Source organism: Pelobates fuscus, chromosome 1, assembly GCF_036172605.1.
Source record: "Pelobates fuscus isolate aPelFus1 chromosome 1, aPelFus1.pri, whole genome shotgun sequence".
NCBI lineage: Eukaryota > Metazoa > Chordata > Amphibia > Anura > Pelobatidae > Pelobates > Pelobates fuscus.
The window spans coordinates 394,098,499-394,110,892 of record NC_086317.1 but is presented as its reverse complement, the minus strand read 5'-3'; the positions used below and the strand labels follow the sequence as shown (position 1 = coordinate 394,110,892).

Genomic DNA, 12,394 nt, shown 5'->3' with positions numbered 1-12,394 from the left:
GACGCAGAAAGCCCCAGAGGACACTGGCAGAAAGACCACCATCTACTCACCCACAGCCTGAGGGACAGAATGGGACTTGATTGGCCCACTCACTGCTGGCAATCGCAACACACGCGGCAGCAGCAACACATTGCCTTACCACTGGACTGTACCCTGCCCACGGAGGGCGCAGGCTGAGCGAGGCTGCATGGTGGGACTCGGGACTGTTGACTCTTTCTTCACCCAATAACTTATTATTTCATTTAGTAATCCAGCTCATTATTTAGTTTATTAGTTAAACCTTTGCCCTGACTAGTCAACTCATATACATGAAACTGATTGTCCTGGCACTATAATTTAACCAAAGAGTGTCTGGTAATATCCAAGAGGAGGGCCTCCTAGGGGGAATAAACAACTGTCAAGTCTTGCCACTGTGCCTTTTGCTATCGTTCCTCTCTAGTCTAGATAGAATTTACCCCAGGCATGTTGTTCTCTTATTTGCACTACAAAAATAAAGAATGTAAAAAAAAAAAAGGAAAAAACCTTTTTCGAAATATTAAAAACACCTAAACTTTCTGTACATATTGGAGACTTTTTTTTATACTTTTTTTATGTAATATGATAAAATAATCCATAATTTTTACACTTTTTGTTCCTTTTTTGGATATTTTGCTCCTTTTGCCTGATGATTATATTCACAAAGTAAGGCAAATAAGTTATATTACTATGAAAAAAGGAAGACAAAAAAATTCACCACTCGGACAATGACAGAAACATTTGTGGAAAATATACATATTTGTGCTCTTGTTTTTTTGTTATTTTTTTTTTTTATATATCAACAGCGCCACTATCAGAATGAAAAAAAACACAGGACAAAACTAGTGGGATAGGTTCAAGCAAGAAAAATACACTACCCAACACTATACAAAGATTTGGCTTGAAAATGGCCACTCTACTTTTTATAACTCAAACCCATCATATCTTTTTTGTTTAAACACTGTAAATGCAAAACAATGCACATTCCTATTCAAAAAACCATCTAATTACTTTCAAGCTGACAAAAATAAAATGACTAGTATCTAGAGATACAAGACAGACTGGTTGTATGAGATGTAAAAAATGTGACAGTTCCTGTAATTATTTTTTTTAATTCATGAAGTAAATGTAAATTCATCAAGCTTGTTAAAGGAACATTCCAAGCTCTCTAACCACTACAGCGTCTTCTCATTAAAAATACTACCCTGGCGCCTTCTCATTGTAAGTCGGCAATATTAGAACATTTTTACTTCTTTTCTAGGGTGCACCAGGTGCCACTCTACGCCTCCACTATTTCCAACAGAAGCTCTGTCTGAGTTTCAGAGTGTAGTTAATTGACTAAAAGCTTTCATTGCATGGTGTGGTTCAGTAATGTTAACACAAGATTCTAAGCAACAACTACTGGCTTTCTGACAGAAGTAGTAGAGGCAGGGAGCATCACCAAGTGGACCTCATATTAGGAAGCAGTGGTGTACACATAACCCATGGGGCCCCGGTGCAAAACTGATCCATGGGCCCCTACCCCCTCTAACTCCCCCCCCCCGACAGACACACACACATACATACATACATACATACATACAGAGACACACACACATACATACATACAAAGACACATACATACAAACAGACAGACAGACACATACAGACACACACATACATACAGACATATACACACATACAGACACCCACACACACATACATACAAACAGACACACACACACACACATACATACATACAAAGACACATACGTACATAAAAACAGACAGTCACACACACGGCAAACATACATACAAAGACATTCAGACAAGACAAACATACATACAGACAGACAGACAGGCACATATACAGACACACAAGACACATACAAACATAAAAACAGACAGACACACATGCAGACAGACACACATACATACAAAGACATACATACAAACAGACAGACGCATACATACAAACAAACACACACACACATAATATTTGTCACGCTCCTGTTTCCTACCTTTTAGATGCAGGAGGGTGACTTTCCCTGGGGTCCAGTGGTGGCTCAGGTTGATGGGAGTCAGAGTTCACACTCTGACTCCCTGTTCTTCCTGCCACGCAGGCTCTCAGTAATAGCTGGGAGGAGTGACTTCCTCACAGCTTGTGATCTCATCACAGGGGGCCCGGTCATGCTGTTAAAGCGCCCAGCGCTGACTGAGCCCCCTGACAATCCATCTCCCTTGGGTGGCCCTGACAGCATGGGCCACCCGATGGACCCCTTGGACGGTGGCCCCGGTGGTTTGCCGCGCGGGTCGGGGCAGCAAAAGATGATGGCAGGTACCCGGTTGCAGGAGTCCGAAGGGTTTGCTGGGCCCCCTAGAGTGACGGGCACAGTCGCAGCGGCGACCCGTGCGACCGCGGTATGTACGCCAGTGTTAGGAAGTCAAACAATTCTTTAATGGTTTCACTACTTATGTTGCAGTTGCTCTTGGTATAAGGTTACACAGACTCACTATGGACACAGGCCATAGGAAAATCAATCAAATAGTTATTCATAGTCCAGCTACGGTCTCATCAGCACAGACAAATCATGTCTGCAAAAAGGAGAGAGAGCCCTCTGTCCCGTTAACAGTGCTTATATATGACAGATGATGCAGTTCATATGTACAGAGGAAATGCAAGGGTTACACCCACCCTGCAGCGATAAATAACATATCAGCAAGCCCATACTTATCTCCAAAAGCATTTACTATTAAGCATTCCTAGCATTTCTACACATGCGCCCTGGTCCTGAGTGTTTGTAATGAAATTTAACCACATACGTTCCAGATGTTTCTGGGGCATCCTGTAGCCTCTATCACACTTACAGTGAGGGAACATCAGGGCTCTCCTGGCACCATAACCACCACAGTGGGCTGTTTTGGTTATGATGCTTAGTGTGTTCAGTTGAAGGGACACGATAGGCACCCAAACCCCTTCAGCTCATTGAAGTGGTCTGGGTGCATAGTCCCAGGTCACTTAACCCTGCAAGGGTAATTATTGCAGTTTTTAAGAAACTACAATAATTACCTGCTAGAGTTAACACCACCTGAGGGATTCCGGGTCGTGGGCGACTTTTGGTCTCCCTAATTGATGCTGGATGTCCTCACAGTATGCATGAGGACGACCAGCGTCACCCAAAACCTCATAGGAAAGCATTTTATATGCTTTCCTATGGATGAATCCCTAATGCGAGTGCAGCAATCGCTAAGCATGTGTATTAAGTCGACGTCATCCAGCGGGGGAGGATTGAAGGCTGAACTCAAGACAGCACCAAGGGACATTTTTTAAATTTGTAACCCCTTCTGCTCCATGGGTGGGGGCCACCAGATAAGGAACTATAGTGCCAGGAAAAAGCTTTGTTTTACTGCACTATAGTTTTCCTTTTATGCAATTTATCATTTTACATAATGGTTTGTAAAGTCCACAAATAATGATGTTGGCAACTTTTAACTCAGTCTTCCAAATATCTACCTCCACCAATTTTGGGACTTTTGTGAGGCTAGCCCACTGATCCGAAAAAAACTTAATGCTGGTTGTCACGAACACACTCTACTTCAAGAGTGTGCGTGACATAGTTATGGTGGTGAAAGGGTTAAAGTTCACTATTTGTCTGCACTAGACCGGAAATAATGATAAAATCCAACTTAACACCACCAACACTTTACCATAATAATATAATTTTATGTTGTGTTTAGCTGCTGGAATATCTTATTGATTTATTTTACTTTATATTATTCATTTATTACGTTTGCACTCTCCTATCTCAATTTATCAATATAAATATTAATATTTCAACGCTGCCACCACCAAGACAATTTATAAATTGGGTGCCTTGTTTCCCCAGGTAACTTAATAAACACCCACCAAATATCACAATATCTATGTAATTGCAAAATACTAATTAATCTCTTCAGGAAACGTGATTCTTTACCAGACAAAGGCAGAACTTAATAAAGGAATATTTATTATGAGCAAAAAATTGTCACAGTGTATACAAAAATATAGATGACAATCAAATTAGTTACACCAACAACAGATAAAAACAAAATGGATAAAATAACAGAAGTCCTAATCACTTACTCAGCATTTCAAAGTAAAACTTCTCTGGTTACATAGATGGTGACTCACTCAGAATTAGATTCTAGCCCCCAAGCAAGTCCAAACACATTTCAGAATCATTAGATATATACCCTGTGGATTACCAAGCCTGGCCTAGATGTGGAGATAAGGCGGACCTATGAAACAATAAGTGGCCATCTCCTTGTGTTCCAGACCAGCATCAATCCAAATGGAAACATTTAGTTCTATCTCCTCTTCTGTACTTGCCACAGAAATATGAATTTACCATTTTTCCATTCCATAGATATGTCATACTCCTTACTTGTGACCCAATATAGCAGACATCACAATCCCTTACCCTATGGTTCAGTATGCAAATCATGTTTGGGCTTGATTAGAAAATTGTGCTTGTCCCAGTCTGAATATATTAAAAATGAGTCTTAATTATTCATCTGTGGGTAAATATTCATGTTTATTTTGGATATCATACTGGAACACAAGGCTCATGGTCATTAACATATCAAAGGACCCCTTATCTAAGAGGCAATCTAGACATATGGCAATTTAGAGAGTTAGTTTATATTTAAACCAGACTTCCAGGCCACTTATGTGTGACTTCTCACACCTTGCAGAGCCTTTGATTCATCAAAGGATCACTCCATATGGTAAACCATCTGCCCCCTTTCACATCCCTATACCATTTACATTATCCTTACTGTCAACTGACCTTGCAAATTACATTAAATGTCAATATTCTATTGTGCAACAATGAACAATGCACTCGTGGCGTGACACTGGTCATGATAGAAAGGTGTCAGAATACACAGTGTGCCCACGGTGGTACCTGTCCACCACCGTATTCTTTTAGATCAGGTGGATGGTCAGGTGCGGATGCATTTGCATCATTTACCTGGGGAAGATATGGTAGCAGAGTGCAGTAAGGAAAGAAGGCAGGCAAGTGGAGGCTTTGTTATGCTCTGTGCAATGTTCTGCTGGGAAACTTGGTTCTGGTATGTATATGGATGTTAATTTGCCTCAACACATGAAAGCTATGTTGGCTGTATGAGGGGATATTAGGAAAGTGTTTTTATGTTGTGGCTGATCAGTGTATATGCAAACAACAGATATCATTAATGATTACTGCCCAGACCATATAGAGATTGCAGCTAGGTATGCCAGACTGCAGCAACTATTATTTCTGGTCCTGTGTTGTTTATTACCTTGGTCCTTAAAGTATCAATTGCTTTTTCTTGTTTGTTACTTTACTGATCATCTGTAGGAGCGCCGTCCATTCTTTGTGGAAGAGAGGGTTCCCTGGTCCAAGATGTGTCAAACACTGAACCTAAAGTTTGTATCCGAAGTGGGGACCAAGCAGGAACTGCTTAAAGAACATTTTGTGTTTCTTGCTCAAAAGATTTTCAATGAAAATAGCTTGAATGAAGATGATTTCAAAGAGCGCACTGTGTCCTGGACTCAATTTAACAAGGTAATGCACTTAATTTCTCACAAAATATTATGGTCTCTTTTATTAGATTGCTATTCATTTATTTTGTTTGCATGAAAAAAAGTATATAATCTAGAGAACAATCAAGTGCATCAAAGTCGTTTTCAAAATCTATAGCCTTTTAGACTTGTGCACTGTGAACAAAAATACTCTTTGCCAAACCACTTTGTCTGGAAAAATATTACAGGAAAAAAGATTTGGAAAAGCTTATCTGATAGATAAATGTAAAAAACGCAAAAATTGGCCAATCCGTGTACTGCGAAATATATATGTAATATAAATATTATGTACATATATATCTGTACATTCATAGCCATATTTTCCCACCATTTGGTCCACAAATCAAGTGAGAAAACTAACCAATCGAGAGGAAGAGGAAGAGACGTAAAAAACATCTATATTTATATATTTGCTAAATATATAAATATAATTATTTTTTTAATGATCCTCCTGGTTTTCCCTGTATTGCTCATTGATCACGTGGTCTCAGAAAAAAAAAATCAACATGTAGTGGCTGTCCTCTATCCACAAATCACCTTTTTTCCCATCAATCAGCATCAATTAGTGGAATTACAAATTTTAAATCAAAACGAATATGCTTGTCCATTGCTTTGTGATTCGTGTATATGATGGCTCTGAAATTAAGAATTTGTATGATCAACCTATCGGGCAAAATTCGTACAAACTGTAACATGTAACAAAACAAATCTCCAAGTCCAATATTAAGTACATGCTTAATGCTGACATGGATGTTGTTGCATACCTTTTAGGAGGTTCTGAGTCAGATTAAGTGTAGGCTCCTTCATTTGTAAGGAAGATATACACATCCATATAGATGCTTCTTAGTAGAGCATCAGAGTGGTTAAATTAAGATTTTTGATTTTGGTGTTTTTGTAGAAATAAAATGGGAAATAGACTGAGACAGACCGCTACAGCTAGCAACAAAGATAATCTGAAAAACATTCTGAGACACACAACCAAAAGAATGATAAGGCAGACAGACTCAGGCCTAGATAAGGTGTGAGTTTTTTCACTAGATAATAAAAATGCAGAGAATTGACAAGACAATTGCAAATTTTAGGTCAAAACAGCCAATCTAGGAAAAATCTTAAACTGAGCCTCCAACTTGCCTGTTCTAGCATAGAATTTGAAATGCCTTTGACAGCAATCCACAATTCCAAATTTAAAGCTCTTTCTAAGCATTTTTTTTTTTGTATTTTTTTTTTTAAAGCTGCTGTGGGTTGTCTTTTTTTTTTTTTTTTTTCAATGTTTCGTTTTTATTGAAATTTTGTTGCATTCAAATGTAAGGGGGTACAGAATGAAGAAAGGGGATGGGGACATGAATATGCAAAGTCGTATTATCTCATTTCACAGTACATATTAAACATTGATCTGAATTAAACAAAGGAGACGACAGGTGTTGATTCATTCAGGTGGTACATGCAAAATACATACAGAATGCATACATATTACACATCGTCTATTAAGTACCATTCTCCAAGTTGTTTTCCTTCTGTAGTTTTTGTGCCTATACTTGCATATAGTGCTGACTAATGTCCGCCCTGTGGACTGTGTGTGTTCGCCAGATTATATGCATATTCATAGGGTGGGGTATAGGGGGGGGGAGTGGTGTTAGATAAAGTAAACAAGGGGGTAACTTAGTAACCAGTGTTTATACATTACGATACGAGAGTCTTGTACTAGTTCCATGTAGTGTTCAATTTGTGTTACTTGTCTGAGCTATGCGGTATACCTTAAATGCGTAAATTTGTAAATTTGTAAATTTGTAAATTCCCAGGTGCTAGCCTGTGGGGCGTTGGCTTTGAAGTCATGAAGTGTGTTAAATGATAGTGGTGTGAGTTTTCACTATTTCAATATTTCCTTGCGTGCCGTGTGCCAATTTTCCCAGTGTGTGGAGTAGGATTCGGCACGACCCTGCAGTTTGTATGCCATGCGTTCGTACATAGCGATATTGTCTAGTCTACCCCATACCTCTAGCGGTGTTGGGGCGCTCCTTTTCTTCCAGTGGCATGCTATGCTGGTTTTAGCTGCGGTTAAAATGTGCAGGAGGACATGTTTAGTTTTGTCATTTAACAATTCTGGAGACAGGTGGAGGAGGAAGCATTCTGGTGTGAATGGGAGTCTGTGAGGTGTAATCAGTTTGATGGCTTTCCCTATTTGTTTCCAAAAGTCGGTCACTGCAGGGCATGTCCAAAAAATGTGTAACATATCTCCCCTGGGGGCATCGCATCTCCAGCAGTTAGGTGGTGTGGTCTTATATATGAGAGCCAGCCTGACTGGTACCATATACCACCTCATAAGTATTTTATAGTAAGCCTCCCAGTGCGCTAGGCTGTTAAACGTTTTTCTAGTTGTCTGAATGGCTTGTAGCCATAGTGGCATCGGGATGTTTACTTCGAGCTCGCGTTCCCACAGGCGCATGTAGGTGTGCTTGTGGAGCGGATCTCTATCGTTGAGAGCTGTATAGCACATGGATAATGATTTTGATTGCGTGGGTCGTTTTATGCAGTGTCGGCCGAAGTGTGTTAGTTGTGTTTCCTCACAGTAATGTGCGTTTAAATTTTGTAAGATGTGTTTTATCCTGATGTATTTGAAAATGTCCCTGGGGGGAAGGTTGAACTCCAGTTGGAGCACTGGAAACGGTTTCAGGCCTGCTTCTGTGTACAGTTGGGCTATCGAGTGTATGCCACTCGTAGTCCATGTTATCATAGTGATATTTTCAGCTAGGTCTGAGATTGTTTGTATAGGTGCGAAGTATAGGAGATTAGTCGCACCTGTGAGTGTGCCTGCCCACTTCTTCCAGCTTTTTAGTAGATGGTTTGTGCTCTGTAAGGGGTTGTTCGCGGGCGTCTTCCCGAGTACACCTGCCCGCAGTGCGGCTTGCACGGTGAGTGGCTTAATGCAGGCGTTTTCTAGGGAAACCCAAATGGGAGTGTGTTGGCGTGTGAGTATTTCCAGGCCTTGTGCCAGGATTGCTGCTCTATAGTACATCCTGATATTGGGGATGCCCAGCCCCCCTTTATTCGGGGAAAGCCAGGTTAGGCGCCTAGCTAGTCTTGGTGGCTTTTTTTTCCAAATGTAGGCATTGAAGATACTTTGGAATTTGTGTAGTAGTTTGTCATTAAGTGGTATGGGAATAGTGCGGAATAGGTATAGGATATGTGGCAGTGCCATCATTTTGATGGTGTTCACCCTACCCAACCATGATATTTCCAGATCTTGCCAGCCATCTAGTAGCGATTGCAGTTTATGGGCCACCTTGGTGTGATTCTCTTTAGGAAGATGTTGGGCTGATTTGGTCAGATTAATACCTAAGTATTTTATGGATACCTTCCTCCAGTCAAATGGATGTGAGTCCATGAGGGACTGCACGGTGCGCTGGGGGAGGTTTATGGGCAGGGCTTGTGTCTTTTTGAGGTTATTCCTATAGTATGAAACTCTTCCATACTCTTGGAGAAGAGTCATTAAATTTGGGATGGATCGTTCTGGTTCGGAAACGTATACCAACACGTCATCTGCGAATAAGGCTAGTTTTTGGGTCCCTGCTGGAGTGTCTAAGCCTGTTATCAGGGGGTCATGTTTGATGCGTTGTATAAGTGGTTCTAAACATAAGATGAAAAGTAGCGGGGACAACGGGCATCCTTGGCGTGTGCCGTTGCTTATGTGGAATGTGTTTGACAGGAAGCCGGAGTTGAAGATCTTGGCTGATGGCATTTGGTACAATGCCTTAATACCTCTCAGGGATTGGCTAGTGAAGCCCATTTTGGATAGGGTGGCCTCCATGTATAGCCAGTTCAGGCGGTCGAACGCTTTTTCAGCGTCAAGCGCCAGAACTGCTCCTGATTTCTTATATTTGTTAGCCCAGTTGATCATATTGATGAAGTGTCTAGTATTATCACCCGCTTGTCTACATGGGACAAATCCCGCTTGTTCGGCCGAGACTAGGTCGGGGAGGTTACGTTTCAATCTTGTTGCCCAAAGTTTCGCATACAGTTTAATGTCTGCGTTCAGTAAGGAGATAGGTCGAAGATTTTCGCTTTGAGTGGGTGGCTTGCCTGGTTTGGGCAGGGTAACAATGTGTGCCTCCAGCATCTCCGCCGGGAGTGTGCCTGTTTGTTTAATGGTGTTGAATAGGTCTGTGAGGTGGGGTGTCAATGTCTGTGCTAATTTGTGGTAATAATAATTAGAGAGCCCGTCGGGGCCAGGTGCCTTGTGTTTGGGCAGGGACTTAATAGTGTTGAGCACCTCTTCTTCCGTGAATGGTTCGTCCAATTGCCTACAGGCTATTGGGGAGAGTCGCGGTAGTGATGTTTTGTTTAGAAAGGCCTCTATTGTCTCAAGTGTGGGTTGGGGTGTCGATGGGTCTTTTTCCAAGTTGTAAAGCGTGTCGTAGTAATGTGCCAGTTCGTTTACGATATCTAAGGGGTTATATAATCTGCCTCTTGTGGGGGAGTCAATGTAAGGGATTTTGGTTTGTAGTTGTTTGTGTTTGAGTTTCCTGGCCAGTATTTTCCCTGCTTTGTTCCCTTGCGTGTAATAGTTGAGTTTGAGAGACCTCATCCATCTTTCGGTGGATAAGAGGTCTAGTTCGTGTAGTTCCCTTTGTATTTCGGAGATTTGTTTTGTTATGGCTTTTGTTGGATTAGCTTTGTTTTTTGTCTCAAGGGGTGTCAGTTCTAGTCGCAGGAGGGCACGTTTGTCTTTAGTTATCTTTTTAAGTTTGGACCCCTCCCTTATGAGTACTCCCCGTAAAACTGCCTTGTGAGCAACCCAGATGGTTGGGGCTTGGGTGTCATCTGATGAGTTGATATGGAAGTATTCCGTTGCTTCTTTGACTACTGTGTCAAGTATGTGTGGGTTATCTAGTAAGCTCTCGTTGAGTCTCCACTTTCCCCTACCTCTCGCCGAGTGTAGAGATCTAAAAGTGATTGATAGCGGGGCGTGGTCTGACCACGTCCTCAGTCCTATGTGTATGTCCTCTATATTATTTAAGGTCACCTTGTCTACCAGACAGTAGTCTATCCTTGAATACGTTCTGTGTACCTGTGAAAAGAACGTATAGTCTCTTTTGGTAGGGTATATAGAGCGCCATGTGTCATAAAGCTCATTGTGGGAAATTGTTTTGCTTAAGTCAGCGCTTATCGCTCTTGACTGAGCGGTGGGGGTTTTTTGGCCTTCTCGCTGTATATCAAGATCAGGGTTCAGGGTACAATTAAGGTCACCACATATTATCGTGTGGCCTTGTTTGATTTTAGCGAGGTGCAGCAAAGACTTACGAATAAACTTATTCTGGGCTTCATTTGGGGCGTATAGTGTTGCTATAGTCATCATCATGCCATTTAGGTTACCCACCAGAACCAGCAGTCGCCCTTCTTTGTCAGTATATCTGTTTGTTTCTTGAAAGACCCAATTCTTGTGAAAGAGAATAGCGACCCCTTTGGATTTGGTAGGTGAGAGCGCGTGGAACACCTGGGGGTAGTGAGGGGAGTGAATGCGTGGGGTTTTGCGGACACAGAGATGTGTCTCCTGGAGGCATATAACTGCCGCTTTAGATTTCTGCATTTCTTGCACCAGGAGGCGCCTCTTATGCGGGCTATTCAGGCCTTTGACATTTAGCGAATAGATTTTAAACGTAGGCAGCGTCATGGTTGTGTGTGGGGATGCAGAGCTTTAGCGCCTGGGACCAGTAGGGCCTGGCGGCCAACCTGGGGAGTGTTGCGTGCGGTCAAGGGTAGGCAAACGCACAGACATTGCGTATTTAGGTCAGTTACACACATTATGAGTGGTGGAATACTGGTACCTTGCATAGCATCTAGGAACATTTTTATACATGTTAACAAATATCGTACAAACACATTTAAACCTTGGGATGGGGTGTAGGGGGGAGAACAAGGGGATACCTGTGTCCAGCACAGGGATGTAGATCGCCTCAGGTGAGAGTTTGGCATCTCTCGAGTGTGGGCGATGGGGGGTGTGGACAGACGGCTCCACCGAAGCCGAGCCTATTAAATTTCTGCCTTGAGGAGCCAAATGGAATGAGATAGGTACCCATTAGAATATGGTGTCGGGGGCCCTAATCTAAAGCATACTAAAACATAACTGTCGGTAGCCCAATTTATGCGATATATGTCCTAATGGTGTCGGATCTGGGGTGTACACCATACCGGCTCCCCCAACATGTACCGACCACGCCTGTTAGGTAGGCTAAGGTTTTTACTTGTGGCGTTGAGAGACATTACTTCGCTATGGGGATCCACCTCATGGGCCAGTTGGGAGGTCAACCGTTATTACTTTGCGTGGTTTCCTATAGGCAAGAGTCACCCTGTTGGTTTATGTAAACCTTATGCTGGATTGCAATAGTTTCGTTTACAGGGTGCTGGGTAGGCAAGTTGCTAAACTACTATATTATAAACATAACACAAAACAGCTACGATCAGTTGCAATTAATGACCGAACATTAAACAAAACCGTTATGTCCACTGATGTGGCTTAACCTTAAACCCTGAATACATGTATATAAGTTATTTAGTAAATCAAAAGCATATTGCAGAAAGTGATACTTAAGTGAGTGAGCCGGCAAGGCCTAGGCCCTGGATGTTCTGCTTCAAAGTTCTTAAGGTGCTGCCGCTTTCGAAGTCGATCCCGCCATCATCCAGTCAGCTGTCAGCTTCCTTGGTTGCGTGTGCGTGGGAGAGTTGCGGCCCATGTTATGGTGTAGGCCCCAGTCTTTAAGTTTCGCCATTCCGGCCTCCGGATCTAATACTACTTCAGTT

At 42.0% G+C, this 12,394-nt stretch overlaps 1 protein-coding gene across 3 annotated transcripts in view; it reads left to right on the top strand.

The window, feature by feature from the left end:
• STAT6 (signal transducer and activator of transcription 6) overlaps window positions 1-12,394 on the top strand; it is a 230,140-nt gene that overhangs the window by 153,813 nt on the left and 63,933 nt on the right. For all 3 annotated transcript variants that reach the window (XM_063427273.1, XM_063427268.1, XM_063427260.1), the window contains one exon: window positions 5,376-5,582. In XM_063427273.1, the coding sequence (XP_063283343.1) occupies window positions 5,376-5,582 (207 nt within the window). The remainder of the gene's footprint in view (window positions 1-5,375; window positions 5,583-12,394) is intronic.